Source organism: Perkinsus marinus (assembly GCF_000006405.1).
Source record: "Perkinsus marinus ATCC 50983 genomic scaffold scf_1104296948084, whole genome shotgun sequence".
Lineage (NCBI taxonomy): Eukaryota > Perkinsozoa > Perkinsida > Perkinsidae > Perkinsus > Perkinsus marinus.
The window spans coordinates 313,031-330,893 of NW_003210321.1; the positions used below are offsets into that span (position 1 = coordinate 313,031).

Here is a 17,863-nt window from a genome sequence, read left to right on the forward strand (position 1 = left end):
ATGAGAAGACACTAGGCATAATGGATGATGAGAATCTTCGGGAAGGGCACTGGTCTTCTATTCCTGGACAAGAGGTGATACCTGGTCGTGGAATAAGCCTCAAGAGGCACTTCAAACGGAGAGGGTGCTGGCGGGCTTATCTGGAGGCAGTACAGAGCGTGTCGCAACATTCACGGAGGAGTTCTGAGAAGAAGAGATCTTATGAGCAGTACGTCAGCAGCGGCAAACGGGTGGATGCGTATGAGTCGCCTCCGCCGATACCAATAGTGGAGCGATTGACGTATGAGGATGACGTTGAACGGGAAAGACGAAGCGTTGAAATTAAGTGGGGCCCCAAGATGGCCCCTGAGCTACAGTGTGATTGACCGACACACCAAGTTGTATATATTCCCATACACCATCGTTATACTTATTACGTTGACAATACTATGACCATCTGAGGCTCGTTTCTGTCTGATCAGTTTGGTTGAGTTGCCAAGTCACGACTGGGGTCTTGTCTCGATAGTGTACACGCTCGGGCATCGATGATAATCGTATACGCCCATACACACTGAGTTTATGCATTGATACTTTCGTATCGAGAAGTCCGATAAAGTATCTGGAAGTAACCACCTGGGTAACCCTACTGAGCTTGTAAACCATAATGGAATAGTACAACAGCTGCTGTTGCTCAACTGTAGGGTACGGGGAAATTTCCAACCAGTTGAGCTCTGACTCTTCGGCCGATACGGGTGGTGCCACGACAAGAGTCAGTCTATAAGACAGTGGGCACTATGGACGGCTTATGGTGGGGCATAAACTTCTTATTCTTTAACCTGAGGGAAGATTACAACTATAAGGATGACCCTCGTTAGCCTGTCGACTGTCTGCATAACAATCACAGCTCTCCGACGGCACGATAGAGCAGCACCCTTGTCGTGGTCGAAGATCCAATGCTCTTATGGGATCGAGCGTAATGCAGGAAATTTGCTACCCGCCTGTAAAAGCTATGTAGATCTCACGTAAATCCGACGCTATCACCGTTATCACTAAGTGACAAGTAAACATAGCAGCTAAATAAGGCTAGCTCTGTTGATGAAATAACGTGGTTGTTCCTCCTGGATTGGAGTAGGTATTATGACCGCTTGCCTTCCCATGGTTATGCTATTGATTCACTAGCTGTTAGGGTTGGGAAGAGCACTAGTCTTAAGAATAGGACTTCTACTGTTTCCGAAGGTCTCGTCTGTGGATAGTGTTGGTCACTCTCACTGAGGGGGCTGGTCTATTGCTGAAGATAGAGATGGCTACGCCGACCGCTCCTTCGTTTCTCCGCCTGATGGTCAAGGCAGGCCTACAGAGTGGTACGGTGATGATGATGGGTGATGCTGTAGCCCAATCGTTCATGGGAAATGAGGTAACAACAGCATTTTATATAGGACTCTGATTTCCCTATTACGACAGGCCTACTCTACGAGCAGATCTGCGAGATTTGCCCTTGTTGGTTGTACACTACACGGCCCTTATTTTTTCGTCTGCTTCCGCCACTTGGACAAAATTTTCGGTCCTGCCGTGAACTTACGAACCGTCCTCATGAAAACCGCAGTTGCACAGGTGAGAATCATCCATCCAATGCTCGTGGCATCAGAGCACTTACGAGCCTCCGTATTGCTTCCTGTTACTGACTTCTTGTTGTCATTTTCCATTCAGGTTGTTGTCTTTCCCGTCTATGTTGTCGCTCTATTCGCGTACCTCGGTTTCCTCGATGGTGCCCCCAGCATCACAGATAACATTGCCCACAAGGCTCCACAGGCTTTCGTAGCAGGTTGTGGTTTCTGGCCAGTCGCGAACATGTTTGGATTCAAATTGTAAGTGGATCTTCGTTTTCCTCTTTCGGTCCGCTGTTCTACGGTCGTGTGGTTCCGTCATTTTGGTACTCACGGAATTGGGCTGAGTCGACACTATTGGTGTCATGTAGTTCAAGGTGTAAAGCACCACCAAAACGCCTATCTCCTTCAGTATTCCCTCTACAGCCCGAGTTCCCTACCTTGCCGCCTGTGGAGTGTTTTGGAATACCTACATCTCTTGGATGGATGCTCGCAATGATGCCCGTAAACAGCGCTCTACTGAGCAGCAAGAGTGACAATGTAATTATGTTCTGAGGTAGATGCTCGATTGTCAACATGTAGCCTTTTTCTGTAGTAACAAGTGTTTGCTTATGCTCAGTCTTATGGGGGATAATACCAGCTCCTCTTGTCGAGGAGTCTTGGAGATTACAAGTATATTACTCTTACTACGATTCGCCACTTGGTATACCATGTATGATGATCTATTCGTTCGTTCCTGTCCTGTATCCAACGACAGCCATCCGGAGGTTCTTCACCACTAGCGATGTTCGATCAGTTCGAATCGAGTAAATCAGAAATGTAGCCCACTTCCCAACTCGTCACTCCACACCGAGACATGATGTCAATAATTGTTCATTTCTCTATCAATTAACGTTGAAGATGCATCCTGTGCTACCGACATGTCCATTTCTTCCTCTGTCGGCATCAGCGCTCTAGAAGTCTCATCAACAGGCTCAGCACTCATGAACGGCAAAGTAAGTATGTCATTGTAGAGAAGGGTACCGAATACGCAAATCATAAAGCCAGCGAGCTGAAGCCAACTGTGGGCTGCCCAGGAGGTACCTGTTTACAGAGCTGACAAGAGAGTTGGATACAGTCGGGGCTTTACCGTATCGCGAGCTCCCGCCTATGTAATAGAACGATAACTGAGCGAGCCACACAAGCATCGTACGTAGGGAATCCAGCATAGTCCTATGAATCTGAAAGGCTCAGTAAGGAACTTGCGGCGAGCAGCTGTCCTACTGAGGACAATCGTCTTGCAACTGTCATACCGCTCAGGTTGAACACAGATATTGATAAAAAATAAGTGACCATCAGAGTTAAGATAGCTGAAGAGCTCTCAAGCTTATAGAGTGAATCCTTAGCATTTTCAAAAGAGCCATTATCTCCTCCTGGTAACCACGACATGATGCCGAGCACTACCAGCATTGACCCTATGCCCCATAGCCCCTCCATCCCAACAACAAGGGATGACGGACAACGGCGTGACTTCAGCAACCGTTCCTCTGCTATCATCTGCATAGCGCCACAGAGCTGACCAAGGACGGTGAAGCCGATTCCTACGAGGGAGGCTGTTCCCCCAGTACTGGTGCTAGCAGAAGACCTAGTGTCCAATACCGAGCTGATTCCCACTAGGGTGAGCCCTACTACTGTACAGCATACAGCGAATATCTTCGAACGGTGCATCGTACGCCCAAGTAACAGAGCTGATAGAATAGCAGTGAAAACGACAATACTGCCCCGCATCATTTGCCACACTGAGGCAGTTATAAAGTTCATTCCAATTCCTGATAAACCAGTACCAAGTAGATCAAGAGCCGCAGGTGGAGCGAACAAGTACGGTGGGGTATTCCTCGATGGTCTTGGGCTGCCATCAGAGTTATTCCCATACTGGTGCTGTCTCTGCCTATACAATACAACTAGCAGCAGCATCGACTCCCCGAGGAACATCGCTAAGTTCTGGGTCCACGGCTTGTTGAAGGGCTCCTCACCCGACGGGCAGCTACCTAACATGGTAACCGCTTTCTTAAAGGGCTATGAACAGCCGTTGAGAAATACACAAGCCTCCTTATTCTACAGCAATCATATAATGCATATCAGGAGCTCTTACCTCCGGTGTGCCTGGTGATGCTTGGTGCACACGTCTCGAACATAGCCTTCTTAGAAAGAGTATTCATACTACCAGTCAGTAGCATCAGTGTCGCAACAGCCCAAGCTGGTACTCGCCATAATGCCATACCAAAGGGCAATGCCTTGAAACCCTGCATATACTCATGATAATAACTTTGCCGATCGACACGAGTAATGATGATGAGCCCACGAAGCGAATGACGCTAACAAAAAGCTATCATAACTTCACGGCTAGACATGAAATTGTCATCCTATGTTCCGGAAACTTACAACGCAGTGCTGACTGGAGGTGCCCAGAAACCAGGGAATAATGAAATCCGCCATATATATTTTACAGTACCACCGGAAACAATAAACTACTTGAACAACATCACCACAAGCAGTGGCAGCCGCAGTAGAAGTGGTGCGGCTAGCATTGTTGCCGTTACGAACAAATACTGCAACTTTCATTAATAATGGTAGTAACAGTTTACAAGGGGAAGGGCGATAAAGCAGCAACTATGTAACGACTTCTATCACTACCGTATTCTACCTCCGACGACGTCGCTTATACTAGAAAAAGCAGCGTTCCATCACTGATATAACAAACATCGACAGTAGTGGTAAATGTGGCCCGCGCTACTACAAGCAAGAATGCTACCAAGACCCCTCAAGTAGAGCTGAAAACGTAAATCTAGTTAAGTTCATTTACCAGTACTATTATCAACAGGAGCATTGGTATTGACAGCACCGGCCATTTGGGAATACGATCGTTAGATGTCGTTTAGATGTGTTGGCGACCCAACAGCAGCACCAAACTCAGACGAAGACGGTGTTGTCGCAGGGGGGGACGGCGGAGGGCTGAAACTAGGCAGTCTTCTTCTTGCTTCTAAAATTGTAGCAATTTGGCTCAAAGTCCGAGACCTCGACTCGCTGTTATCGATAGACTCCAAGGGCTTCCAACCACTCAGCCCACGAGGGCGAGACTGACGACTCTCAGATGCCGGCTCGTTGCTCGGAGGTACCAACAAAGTACCAGCAGATGATTTCGTGTAGTGGCTATTCATATTCGTTGATGATGCTGATGGTGACGTAAGCGCCGACTGTGGTTGCTGTGGCACGAATGCAGGAGCGTCCGCGTCCAGACTAGGGGCTGGAATCGTTGGGAACGAATCCGTGATGCTTGGGAAGTTGTCCGGAGGCTCATCGACCAGCGCAGCAATCATATCCTGACCGCCAGTATAGGACCGAAGTCTAAGCCTAACTTCGTCTCCCGCTGTGAAAGCACTGCTATCAGCACTGCCATTGAGCTGTTCTAATGCCTTAGCGATCTGATCCAATAGCTGGGCTTGCTCGAGGAAGTCATCTGCCGTCATAGTATTGCTCATAGCCTTCTGGGATGTCAGCAGGCTGGGGGACGAGTCGGGCGCAGTTACCAAGAGACTCGGATTCTGGTTCAAAGCAGCAGCAGTGTTACTCAGAGCCGCCAAGACAGCAGCGTTAGTAGCAGCAGCAGAGTCGCCAGTGTACTGAACCTTCTGGCCACCACCAGCAGCATTCATAAATTGAGCCTCCTTAAAGTCGACATCAGAGTACTCATTAGCTTTGCCCGTATGGAGACCGGGAATATGCCTTATCTCACTCCAGTCGTGGGCGTAATTACAGTCCGAACCATGGACACAATACCCCTGCTGGAAGTACTTGCACATTCGCGTCTTTCTGAAAACCTCGCGCTCGTGAGAAGAGCCCGCATCGCCAGTCCCATTAGGGTGAGATTCGGTAGAGCCAGGCGACGTCGGTGCCGTATCCAGCATTTGCCTACCGTTACCACCATGGGCGTATCCCCCCGAGCCTGAGTACAGGAAGACAGATGCAGACGAGACTTAACAGCAACTAGCTTACGCATGTCTGGCAGGTGCCTCAGCTCACTAACATCGTGAGCATGGTCGCATTGGTCCCCATGGACACAATACCCCTGGAGAAAGTACTTGCACATGCGAGTCTTACGATAGAGCTCTCGATGAGGAACCCCACCACCGGGAGTCCCAGCTAGACGCTGGCCCATCCCCATAGTTCCGGTCGACATAACCTGCTGATTCATTCCTATGCTGTTGGAGGCATCAAACTGGCCAAATGCGTTTTCGCCGACTAGCTGGTTAGTCTGCTGCTGATGATTCTGTAATTGAGAAAGTGGCAATGACATTAGCGATGATAAGAAGCAAATCTGTGACAAAACCCTGCATGGATGGGCTTAGGTCTCACGTAAGGGCATCCACAAGGAGTTTGCTATCATGTGTCATCTGCGTCACACCGTGACGCTGGTATAGGCCACCAACTCGCGCCGGGTCTAGTCAACTCTTCTGTCTATAGGCACAGCCCTTGTTATGGTCGTCGACTATTGATAGCTTTCTACACGGCCTAATCGAGAAGCAAACGATAGATCATCGTTAAGTGGTGGGGCTGTGGTGAATATCGAAAGAGAGAAAATCTGCCTTGCGGGAATCGAACTCACGACCTTCTCGTTTTCATATTTTTGTGGCGCGCGGTCACGTCAGAGCTTCAATGTTTCGTTACAGCAATCATGAATGTTATGGCAGGGAACATCAATTATGAACCACGCTCATATCGCACTGTCGTTAGCGTATGGTTGTATCATACAGAATGAGACATCCAGGTCGTCACGATTATTCCCCCATCGAAAACCGTCGCAATAGCGATGCCAGCACAGGGTCCAGTGTGGAGATGGAGGCTATGGGACCATCCACTACTACTACCACCACCACTGCACCAACGAGAGCCATGGTCAACATACCGGCTGTGGGGCAGGCTGATCTCACTGTCCCTGGTATCCAGGTGAGAATCCCCCGTCTTTCTGTGTCCTGTCAGGGGTCATTTCAGAGTCGATCTGACACAAGTCCCACCTCGGCCGAGAGTGGAGATGGTCCAGCTAGGTTCGTAATCATAGGAGGAGCAGGGTCAATGAATCAGTTTGGTAATATACCCGTATTATCTCTATCATACTGTGTGTACAGACATGTCACCAACGGGTGGCCAATGGGACTTCGAACAAGAGCCCAATAGGGCAGCAGCATCGCTCCGCCTCTGTATATGGGCCATGTTCCTCTTTGCATGCATGGTAATGTTCAGAGTACAGCAGGATAAGCTGGCACAGGTAGTAGCAATTGGTGGGGCGGCTATGCCATATGTCCCAAAGATATGCCTTAGTACAATAAATCTCAGCGGAACGCTATACAGTACGATCAATTTCCTGAGCAAGTAACTCAAATTCCGACAAATTGTGGAAAACACTTTCGCTCTCTCGTGGGGCAGATATGCCATATGTTAGCGATTTCTTGATCGAATAAATGGTATCTTTCCCATACTATAGCATGTGCTCCCGCACGCTGTAAGATTCTGAAACATTCGGTTTCGTTATTGGACTTAGTCACTCTAGGGGATGGATGGCTCTAGTCACACCGGCTGAGAGGTGATGCGCCATGGTTGCCCGGTCGTTAACTTTTGGGGGACACCGCTCGGCTTTGAGTCCTCCTGGGCACACTCGCTGAGGACCTCTTGTCCTTTCAACAGGCCATGGCTAACCGTCGGAGTAATGTATTGCATCTGATGGCACCTTGGGAGAAGGCCAGCTTCAATGATAGAAATTCAACAGAGCTGAGAGCTGTCTATATAGATCCACGGTACGAGGGCACCGTGAACTGCTTTGATCAAGGACATGGCGATTTGATGACGATGTGGTATCCGGTAAGGAATATGGCTTCTTTGTCAGATTGGCCACAGTGGCATCGAACCTTCGATTGGGCCAGAACCATGAGCTGGATGTGACCAAGCTACTGCCCCCCAGATCCAACGTACCATCCAGGGATATCCGCTGGGTTGAATTTCGTGGCGCGTGATCTTACTGACCACTAATACCGTCTGGCTTTCTCAGTCGTATATCCGCGAGCTGGACTCTCAGCGGTTGGTTGCTAGTGTTTTGGACGGTCCTTGGCGATCCACGTCGTACACTAGCGATGACAATGAGTCTGTCGAACAGGCCGCTAGCGATGATGTAGCGATGTTACAGAGTATCGACAAGAACCTATACGCTGCGAATAAGGTCCCATCAGCTACCTACGAGGGTCAATGGACCTGCTTCCTTTTTAGGGCGTATCGGACTTATGCCCTAGTGGGGATAAACGCTCCTGCATGATGGCTTTATTGAAGGACAAGCATCAGAAAGGTGGGGGTATCGCTTTTGGAGGGCGACTTCATATGCACGGTTGTAGGTAGTAGCTGCTTCCACTTGGCTGCATCCCCCGACGGTGGTATTGCTGCATTTGATGTCGCCAAGAACGACACAGCTGTTTGCCTTGGTAGTGAGGAAGGAGTAGAGGTAATAGTAGTAGTAGTAGTACTAGTAGTAGTAGTAGTAGAACTGTATTTAATGCCGATTGAAATCCTTACAACGGAAATAGTTATCGCAGCTGTGCTGGTTGTATTCATTGTGCGTTCTGTCGATCTCTCGAGTTGACGGGTATATCGGACTGTACCAATAGGATGTGTGAGCTTATGCTCTACCCTACAGTAGAGGGGTATGGTCATCGGGGGTCATGGATAACGCGTTCGGTTACCTTGCGGGCTGCATGTAATTGCCGTTAGAAACTCTCAAGATATGCGCTGTTGACATTGTTAAGCGTTAGAATGGGCGTAGGTTAGAGCAGCTCTCGCCTCGTGCACTCCTCCATGGAAGTCTGGTAGATTCGAGCGCTACTGCCTGATCGGTTCTCCAACAGAGCAGTGTATGTATGGAGGCCAGCTGCAGATGATGATGAAGAGGAGGAAGACTCTGCAGCCTCTGTTGATTGCGTTACTACAGTGGATACCATCACCGGGCAGTGCATCGACTCGGTGCCTGTCCATCCGGCTAGTACTGCGGGGACGACGGTACTTGTGTGAGATGTTCCTGGTAGGTTACTACGCTATGGACTTTCGAGAGGAGTCGGCCCAGAAGGGCAAAGGTTCGAGCCCCACGACCAAGTTGGTGAGTGTCACCTATGACTATCAACGGTGGCAGGCCGTGCTTCGGTACTATACTCGCGTTATTGTATTGTGCTGCAACGGAGGGTCAGGTCCTACGTTGTGGGGGGCAGTGAGGGGAAGCCTCCGGTGTCCAGCGGGCCCGAATTCAAATCGGTATTGTTCACGTCTCGAGGCCCCTTCTGGGTATTGGATTCGCCTGAAGTGTCTGACGGCTTCGTCATCCTGGTGGCTGGCACGGAGCCCCAAATTGGCATCCTCCATGCAGCGCCGCTCTATGACGCACAAATAGGGCCGGCCTCGAACCAGTGGATGAAACAAGGAGACGTTTTACGGTAGGCTTGGGTGAACCTAGGATACCCGAATGCTGATGTTGTTCAGGCGTGAGAACACCCGGTCGGCGTACTACAGACACGTCTCGAGTAAAATGGTCGATGATAGCGTGTCTGAGATCCAACAACAGAAGAGTAAGTGTTCCTGCCAAGCACTGCCGGCCCACTGATCGGGCCCTGCCTGTTTCTGGACTATTGAGTTTTGTTTCGAGAGCCTTTTGTATCCTTCCTACCTGTAACTCTTCGTTCATCGTCATCATCATCTCCCTGGTGCTCCGTGAAGCTAGTATGCAAATCCTTGGCTGGAGTTTCTCTAGGAACTTCTGTGAGTATTCAGCCTTCCCAGTAATGTACATTCGTTAAGACGACATTGTTATCTCGCCAGCTTTGAGTTTGGTTCACAGTGCCAGTAATGGTAGAAGGATCGAATGCGATACACTACAGTGGTGCTGAATGCTGCGAGCAAACCATGCAAGGAAGGGCCTCCACCCTCTGGTGTATCAAGTTTATAAAATAGCAAAGACCGGCAGAGCGACACGGCCTCCCCAGGAGGAGACGGCCCGGGTCATCCACGCAGCCACTGCTGCTATCACGGACACGTAGGGGACAGCCGTTGTGGATTGTTTATTTCTGCACCAAGGTTCACCCCGGATGACCTTAGCGTCTTGGCCTGGTCGGTGAGCAAGATGGGGCTTGGCTCTCCTTCCTTCTGGCGGGTAGTCATCAATCTCACGGAGGTCTGATGATACACCACCGACCAGCGGCTAGTGATCGTGTCTGGCAGGCGTATAGTCGGGACTTCACGCACAGATCGTCGGCACGTATGCTGGAGGCATTCGCTGGGTCAGGGGACCATCTAGGGTGCCGGTCGGGGGCGGTCTCTGCCCTTGTGGACCAACTCCGGGAGCCTCCTCCTCCTGAGGAGGGTATCACAAGCCAAGGCGTCTGCCAGTTCCTCCGGGCACTGGTGAAGTTGAAGAGAGTGGAGGAGATACCCCCCTGGTTGATCCAGCAGGGCCTTCGTCACCTAGGATCGCAAGAGGTTATTCGAATCGGAAGCTAGCTAGAGGCTTCTGCCTACCTTTAGACCGCAAACGGCTGGCGGTCTTTGGTGCCCCTTATGTGGCCGTTGTCGAGGATCCCCACAGCTGCTGATGAGGCTGTTACCATAGTCGTTGTGCTCATACGGGGAGGAAGACTGGTGAGGTGGGGTCTACAGGGACGGCCAGGACTGGTCTCCTCCAGGACTACACTCAAATGACGACGACGGACGTGGCTCTTTTGGTCCACGCGATGGCCAAGGCATGGAACACCTCCTCCCATGGGGACTGTGAGTCGCTTCCTTCCTCGTAATTGTATAGGTCTCTGCGGGCTTAGGCGACGCCCCGCCGCCTTATCGGGATGTGTTGTCAATGTTGGTGACTGAATGCGGCGTTCGAGGGTGGAAGGGCCTCAGCCCCCACGCTATAGCTGGCGTTATGTGGGCATGTGGCCGCTGCTGCCTCACCTCCCTACTCGACGAGTGCTCGGAGGACTGGCATCCCCTTATGGGCGTCGAGCTGAAGGACTTCGACCCTCAGGCTCTCGCCAACTTCCTCTGGGGGATAGGGCGCATTAACAGGAGACAGGTGCTTATCTGTCGTTGATGATCCCGCTCGCCTACCTTAGATGTCAGCTTCCGTCTTGGCTTCCCCCGTCCAGTATAGAGGCGTCCGTTTCCCATCAAAATCCTAAGGCAGATCTTTTCAGCCTCTCGATGACGGCGTGCGCCCTGGCCTATGAGGAGAACGCCGACGTTGACTCGTGAGTCGCAACGCTGTGGTGTGACGCCACAAACATTTTAATAGGCTCTTCGATACGTTATGGAGGTGCGTGCAAGACCTTGTGCACAGGCGAGCTCACAGTACGGACATTAGTACTGGTAACAGCTGATTGCTATCGAGTGTACCGGTCTTCTGTAGGCGCCGGCGACCTGGCAGCGTTGCTGTGGGCATTCTCCCGTCGAGGCCACATGGATGCCGCGAGAGAGATAACCTCTTTATGCAGGGATCACCTACAGAGTCTGCCAGCTGACCTTCGTGTCGGGCCCGAGCACGCCGAGTCGAGACCTCACTGATGTTGTGAGCATTGTCCGGGCTGAGCATTGTGGGGCATGGCCCACGCTGGCCTCGTGCTTCCTCCTCATATTGGGAGAGATATCTTACCTCGTGTTCAGGAGGATACAAGTAAGTGGCGGCGTTCTCTTCTTCTCTTCAACTCATTGCTCAGTTTCAGTGTCCTTATCTACGACCACGAGTATTGTTGCCCTCGGCCAGCTCTGTCCAACTGTGGACATTCCTCTTCCTCCTCTGATACAGTCCACCCCAGCCTCGGACCTGTGGCAGCTCGCTACTGTCCGGAATGCGTCCGTTGAGGAACGTCGCTCAGCGTTGAGCCTAGCATTGCGGAGGAGGACTGAGTACACGTTGGCAGCCGCGGCTCATTATGCGAGTGAGGCGGGCACTTCTGAGTTCTGTGGATGCTCCTTCTGCTCAGACTGCATGGATCCTCAGTCCGGCTTTCTGTATCCTTCTCGATTGCGGCTCAACGTGCTTCAAAACTTAGTCCGATCGGTCGATCTAGCCAAATCGCCACCGCGACATCTGCCTCTGTTAGCGTGCTACCTGGCCGGTATAGCCCAGCGATGGCAGCCTGCCATGAAATTAGTTTCTGTGCGTTTCTGACACATAAGGGGGAGTTGAGCTGGCGAGTTGGTGAAGGTGGAGACAAACATCCGCTGCTGTGGATTGGAAAATTTCAGCGGAGGTGACCAGTTCATACAGGCAATCAGAAAATTGTCAAGAAAACAGCATTCCCCAGCCTCAGTATGCATCTTCTCACTGACCATTATGGCGCACGATTGGAGGAACTACCACTTCGAGTGTGTCAGACACAACGTGCCTCCATAGAGTGTCATGGCTTTTGCATAGGCCAGAGTGCGAGGGTCCTCTATTGACTGGAACTTGTACCTTTTACTGTAGTGGCTGTGAGCTGCCCTTTATTCGAGAAGTTCTGGCAACGTTCGAATGTTGGACACACAGATGGTTCGAGGATAGAAGTAAAGGGTGGATGGAAGTTCCCCCAACGAAGTCACGAATAGGTGGTTGTCTCTTTGGCGGGGTACCGGCCAAATTGGCCTGGCCAATGTTTCTAGAAGTGACTGACTTGGTGTCGATTCAGTGGTGGTTCCTCCTTTGGAGAGGTTGCTCAGGCGAGGTGAAGTGTATGAGGTTGTTGTTTCTGAATTCTCCGCTATTTGGGTAACTGGCTAGACTTCAGGAACATCCTTTTCCCCTAGCAAAATAGTCATTCGAATCAACATAGATTGGTGTAGTAATCCGGTCGAATCCAATTCGAGTAAAGCACGGACGCTACGTGTAATAGATGTCCATGGCTTACATCTCTCCCTCAAACGATACTTTCCTACAGCTTCACTACTTTCCCCAGTAGATTGAAAAAATCACTTTAGTGCACTCAGAACACAGATCGCAGTCAAAGAGAGAGTGAGAATTCCGAAAACACGTCGCATGGTAACGTGTGTCCACCAAGCCTCTACGTTGCTTGTTATCATCCGGTAGACAATCACTACAAGAAAAGCCCTCGATGGTGGCGAGAGTGAAAACTTGTTAGAGCAGTGAAGATCAGACAATAGCCAACCAAAGTAGCTCTTGGGAGATTGTGATATCGATGGAACCGAAAATCACTACCACTGACTCTAATTATGAAGAATTGTCGAGTTGATGGTTAAGCCAAAAATGAAACGGTGAGATGAGATGAGCCAAATGTTGTATCGCGTTGAGTTCGAGACGAAATGTAAGAGTCGTGGTAAATAATGTCGACGAGCATCCCATCATTTTTTGGATGAAGTTCACTTAGAGATGAGAACAACCCCACCAGTGAGTCAGACGGTGGGATGTGTACAAGCGCCCTATGGGACAGCGAGGACCAGTGCGAGTAACGCTGACATCCGCTGACTATAGTAGGGAATTGGCTCGAGCCGTGTTGTACTTGACCAAATTGAGACATTCTGCCAACATCATCTAACGCGCCTGGATTCATCAATCACACTAGCCCGACAGAGAATGACTCCACCAGGTCGTGAATCGAATGAGCATACTCACACTCCTCGTCAAAGCAGTTGGAGGAGTGTGGGACAATATGCATATGGTCAATTGATAGGTCAATTTATTGGGCGAGGTTAAAGTGAGGCGCGCGCGATTGCAACGGGGGGGTAGAACATATGGGGACCATACCTGAGTGCCTCCACGATTTTACCCAACCCTCCTCATCCCATGTTATCTGGGAGGCCTATGTTGCCCCGCGGAGACGTATAGCGACAGACCATTGCTCGATAGTTGCTGCATATGCACAACTAGCATGGTAGTACCGCGGCCAACATGGGCGGTTCGGGAAAGATAGCCCATTGCTGATAACTGCACTCTACAACTTGTAACTCGATAATCAGTTCGAGAGCAGCTGTCAGCTGGGAAAACAGGCGGACCAGCCGATGGTCCTTTGGCACGTTAGCTATTACTCGACACTTCTAGCCGTGTGTTAGCTGCGTCAAGAATAGCTGACGCCTTTCACCGAATCAACTACCCAACACTCTTAGATAACAAGCTGGGCATGTTCTCTATGAATAGTCAGTGAACAAAAATCGACTCTGGAGGTCAACATAGTGAATTAGGGAGCCGTCGATGTCTAGGCGTGTAGGTACTAGTACTTTGGACGTCGAGCCTTCGGCCTCTATATATATAGGAGATTCGCCCGCCCAGGACATCGACGGCGGGAATGTGTGCAATCGCGTGGAACGATACTTTAACTACATGTGTTGTTGATAACATGAAGTCTATAAAGAAATTTAGGAAAATTCTAATTGTTTTCCGTACACTTCTACATGGATATGAAAGTAACTTCATTGACTCGCTTGAGGAAAGCGAACATATATTCCAACGCTGAGCTGGGGCGCGTACAAACCTCAGCCTTACACAGATTGAAACACCTCCTAGAGCTACATTGATTTCCAAACCTGCAGTTCCCTCGAATAAACTGTCAGCGAACCTAGAAAACGAACAGTGTGACGTCAAACCGGACAATGAACTCTCCCTCACTCAAATGATTAGTCCTTTTTGCTCGTGAAGGAGCTGCTGCCGTATTCATGAAAATAAATGTGACCGCAGCACGCTGTCAAGCCATCCGACCATCTGAATAGTTTCTTCTGTTGCGGAAAGACATGTGTGTGTGCGAGACGGTAGACCAACATGAGACCTATATAGCGCAAGTACTGTGCATATCCCGTGCCACGCAAGACCACCAGCTGCTATCTCAAAATATGATGATAATAATAATAGTGGTGACACGTAGTCTAAAACACCATTCACGACGGCTCATCTACGCCGACGTGTGTACGATCGTTTAGTAGTGACCTGAATACACCGTTGCCGTCACCAATGGCTGCAACTGTTACCCCCTATCAGTCCTTCTCATCCATATCCGGCTGGAGGGACGGGAACTTCTCCAACATGTCGCTTCTGAAGCTCCTCCACCTAGGCTGCAGATAGCAGGCCCAGGACACTTGAAAGGCGATAAGGACATTGATGGTAGTAGCTGAGAACAATCCATGCAGATCACCACTGTCTTGAGAGTCGAATTACTCAAGTAGAGGACGAAGGTTCTTCCTCCGTTGCCGCCCACAGTGGGACCGATCTGAGCCGTCCTGAGCGGCGGTCCAATACGATTGAACAACACCGGAGTCGGCCTGAGGAGACTTCCCATCGTTGAACGTATCATAGGGGGAATCCAAACTGATACTCAAACGCGCCTCCCAATAGCACAACGAACATTAGATCGGAAATAGAAATTGGCGGGGGCATGCTTCATTGGCCTCAGAGGCACTAATTACTGCAGAGCCCACGTGTATGTCGGGAGAAAGCTGCTCGGGGTAGCAAGGACTCGATTTCCCATGGGAGGGCCGCCGGGTGGGACGCCCCACACTCGTTGTTGGAATGACGGCACTGGATAGGACGGCACTGTGCCGAGCTGAGCGACCAAGAAACAGTAGGAAAGAGATGAATACGGCTAGGCACCTTGCGGGGGGGCTCGGGCCTATCCCTTGGCGGGCCCAAAGTCTCCTTTGGGGCAGCGAAGGAGTCATCCAGAGATAAGAAGGATGACGAAGAGACATCCAGAATCTGCAGAACACCGAATTCCACACCGCCGGAGTGAACTATATTCTACCAAGGAGCTTTGATTTAAGTCACGAAAGCTCTGCAAGGGAGATTGCAGCTGGCGGTGATACCTATTATGGCTGACGAACGACTCGTGGAGGGATGGGCTGAAGAGGAGTGTGAGATTATCGTTGCAAATACGACTCACTTACAAACCGTATGGCGGGGCGAGGTTGGTCTCCGATGGAGGTCGTTGCTTGGACACTCTCACTGTCACCTACGCGTAGACCATAGCAAGGGTCATCTCGAGGGCGCTTACAGGCGTCCTTGAGGGCGAGTTCTTCACAGCTGACACACCTGACATGAAGGCCCCAAGCCGTCAAGAGAGGAGGACCCCTGGTCACCTCGCTGAGGCGGGAAGCATACTGATAAGTTACCACTGGGGAGGGGTCGGTACTGCACCGATGGAGACGTGGCCACGAACGACATCTGCCCATGACGGAGGGGATGCGTTGAGCTCAGGCCCAGGGTACTTGAGATGGCTGGTCGACAACCGGAGGGCTGTGAACAACGCTTCGATGGAGGTATTGTGGCAAGTCCCTAGGCTGCTGGAGAGACGCCGGAGCAGCTGCTTCTTGGTGCAGAGTCTGCTGTTCAACCACGCTAGTCTGCCTTGCAATAGGGACGCTACCCGCAGAGTCGGCACGCGTGCTAGACCGGAAGGTACGCCTTGGTCCCTTTGACGCGCCCGAGGAGGCGACTTGTGACGTCTGGTAACTTGCTGGGTCGAGGATAGCTACACGCATTATACCCTCGATGGTGACACGATGGGCCTACCCGTAGCACAGGTTGTGGTAGAGGTGGCTGAGGGGCCCCTATGGAGGTACACAAAGGATGCGACAAGACCTCGGCGATGCTGGACCGACGACCTGAAGGAAATAGAAAGATGGTCAGGATCCTCTGGCCGAGTCGCGACCCTCATCCCTGACCAACAGCCGGCGTACAAGGTCCTCAGCCACTAGGGGAAAGTCGATGGGGAAGGACAAGCTGAAAGGCCAATAGGAAGGACAACCTCGTGTAAGTCACCATCACTTCACGTTAATGATATTGCTGACGACAGTCCTCTGGTCAGTTGCATTGAAGGGTGGGCGTCCAGCCAGCAGCTCATACAGCAGAATGCCTAGGCCCCACAGGTCTATGCTGTGGTCGTGCCCACGACCCAGCAACTGGCAAACGTAAAACATCATGGAGTGTAGGAGCGTAATAGCAAATACCATCTCTGGAGAGAGGTAGTCCAGAGTGCCACAGAAGGTATGTCTTCTAGCATGACTTCGCGTAGTATAACCAGATACTACAGGAGCGGGGAACTCGGCACACCAACCAAAGTCGGCCAGCTTTAGAGTATCGTCAGCTGCGACAAGCAAGTTCTCCTGTCAGCAGACTGTGAAAACTAGGCAAACGGTGACCAAGGAGGCTACCGGTTTTATGTCACGATGCATGATACCGTGGGAGTGCAGATGAGCCACCGCTCGGGCGGCCATCAGGAAGTATCTGACGATGCAAGCTAGAGTCAGCGGGGGGATGAAAGCAGTGTAAAAGAATATGCACATGATCAACTACATGTAATGGGGATAATACGGAGATTCGGGAGAAATTTCGGGAAATTTTTGTTAGTTTCTGGGCAATTTTCATTGAATTCGTGTGTAAATTTCTATAGTTAGTGAAGAAAGCGAACGACTGTTCCAATACGGGATATGGTACTCACCGAGCCGCTCTTTCTACAGGGAAGCGCCGTTTCTGCTGGGTCCGCAGGAGGTGGTAGAGTTCACCTAGGAGGAGGGGACACAGGTCTTGTCAAGAACGTGGCGAACAACATTGCCCTACCCTTGGCACAGTATTCTAGTAGTAGATAGACGTGCTCCCTGTCCTCAAAATGGGAGTAGAGTCGGAGTATGTTAGAATGTGCCGGTAGCCGGGATTGAACCGAGATCTCTCGCTCCACTTGGGCTGGTCGGTACAGAGTCGCTACTGATTCGACTAAAGGGGCCCACCTGCCAGGTGCCCTTGCTCAACATCACGTTTACGGAGAGTTTTGAGGGCATAGAGACGGCCTGTATAAGAGGCTTGGGAAGGGCGATGGGCAACGAGGCCCTTACCAGAGGGGTCACCGCGGATCTTGACACATAGGACTTCACCAAAGCTACCTTTACCGAGCTTCTTCTCATCCTTCCGGATGTCCCGAAGACTGGTGTTTCGGGCAAGTACTGGACGTGGAGGGTAGTCGTCGGAGTCGCTCAACGTTGTGTGACCCGACAGGCCTCCACCGTGCCCTGACCACATGCATGCAAGTACATCATCAGCGACATGCCTCGGCCGAACGCCGTCCCGGCCCTAGTCCTACCTAAAGTCACTTTGACAAGGTCGTCCAAGGTGATACCATGCAGGGCCGCATCGGGTGGTTGCGCATCAAGACCCCTTATGAGGGTCGGAGAGAGAACCATTGACCATTCGTGGTGTACCACGCAAACCATGCGTTCTCAGATTTAACCTAAGTGCACAAAATGCATGAAAAGAC

At 50.9% G+C, this 17,863-nt stretch overlaps 8 protein-coding genes across 8 annotated transcripts; 2 read left to right on the forward strand and 6 right to left on the reverse strand.

Moving 5' to 3' along the window:
- Positions 1-1,569: 1,569 nt before the first annotated feature.
- Positions 1,570-1,848, forward strand: Pmar_PMAR000820 (hypothetical protein; the record flags this gene model as incomplete). The annotated part of the gene is made up of 2 exons (XM_002778935.1): positions 1,570-1,590; positions 1,687-1,848. 2 exons carry the CDS (start codon positions 1,570-1,572, stop codon positions 1,846-1,848), a joined length of 183 nt encoding a protein of 60 aa, XP_002778981.1.
- An 850-nt stretch (positions 1,849-2,698) lies between these two features.
- On the reverse strand, positions 2,699-3,610 carry Pmar_PMAR000821 (conserved hypothetical protein; the record flags this gene model as incomplete). The annotated part of the gene is made up of 2 exons (XM_002778936.1): positions 2,699-2,803; positions 2,847-3,610. Coding segments are annotated over 2 exons (869 nt in total), but the record flags the coding sequence as incomplete, so codon positions are not given.
- A 90-nt stretch (positions 3,611-3,700) lies between these two features.
- Pmar_PMAR000822 (hypothetical protein) lies at positions 3,701-4,471 on the reverse strand (the record flags this gene model as incomplete). The annotated part of the gene is made up of 3 exons (XM_002778937.1): positions 3,701-3,865; positions 4,095-4,171; positions 4,426-4,471. The coding sequence occupies 3 exons, from the start codon at positions 4,469-4,471 to the stop codon at positions 3,701-3,703; spliced, it is 288 nt and encodes a 95-aa protein (XP_002778983.1).
- Positions 4,472-4,486: 15 nt separating this feature from the next.
- Positions 4,487-5,916, reverse strand: Pmar_PMAR000823 (hypothetical protein; the record flags this gene model as incomplete). The annotated part of the gene is made up of 2 exons (XM_002778938.1): positions 4,487-5,565; positions 5,616-5,916. 2 exons carry the CDS (start codon positions 5,914-5,916, stop codon positions 4,487-4,489), a joined length of 1,380 nt encoding a protein of 459 aa, XP_002778984.1.
- Positions 5,917-6,351: 435 nt separating this feature from the next.
- Pmar_PMAR000824 (hypothetical protein) lies at positions 6,352-10,728 on the forward strand (the record flags this gene model as incomplete). The annotated part of the gene is made up of 18 exons (XM_002778939.1): positions 6,352-6,566; positions 6,612-6,705; positions 6,746-6,885; positions 7,302-7,411; positions 7,501-7,582; positions 7,663-7,830; positions 7,878-7,953; positions 8,000-8,106; positions 8,472-8,640; positions 8,684-8,798; positions 8,843-9,085; positions 9,132-9,217; positions 9,600-9,681; positions 9,723-9,819; positions 9,867-10,124; positions 10,170-10,283; positions 10,328-10,412; positions 10,460-10,728. Exons 1-18 carry the CDS (start codon positions 6,357-6,359, stop codon positions 10,726-10,728), a joined length of 2,505 nt encoding a protein of 834 aa, XP_002778985.1. The 5' UTR covers positions 6,352-6,356.
- A 3,866-nt stretch (positions 10,729-14,594) lies between these two features.
- Positions 14,595-14,896, reverse strand: Pmar_PMAR000825 (hypothetical protein; the record flags this gene model as incomplete). Its single annotated transcript, XM_002778940.1, has 2 exons — positions 14,595-14,728; positions 14,776-14,896. 2 exons carry the CDS (start codon positions 14,894-14,896, stop codon positions 14,595-14,597), a joined length of 255 nt encoding a protein of 84 aa, XP_002778986.1.
- A 1,238-nt stretch (positions 14,897-16,134) lies between these two features.
- Positions 16,135-16,335, reverse strand: Pmar_PMAR000826 (hypothetical protein; the record flags this gene model as incomplete). Its single annotated transcript, XM_002778941.1, has 2 exons — positions 16,135-16,217; positions 16,265-16,335. Coding segments are annotated over 2 exons (154 nt in total), but the record flags the coding sequence as incomplete, so codon positions are not given.
- Positions 16,336-16,376: 41 nt separating this feature from the next.
- Positions 16,377-17,789, reverse strand: Pmar_PMAR000827 (protein kinase, putative; the record flags this gene model as incomplete). The annotated part of the gene is made up of 7 exons (XM_002778942.1): positions 16,377-16,514; positions 16,563-16,718; positions 16,767-16,839; positions 17,054-17,117; positions 17,173-17,295; positions 17,340-17,618; positions 17,690-17,789. The coding sequence occupies 7 exons, from the start codon at positions 17,787-17,789 to the stop codon at positions 16,377-16,379; spliced, it is 933 nt and encodes a 310-aa protein (XP_002778988.1).
- Between the last annotated feature and the right edge of the window lie 74 nt (positions 17,790-17,863).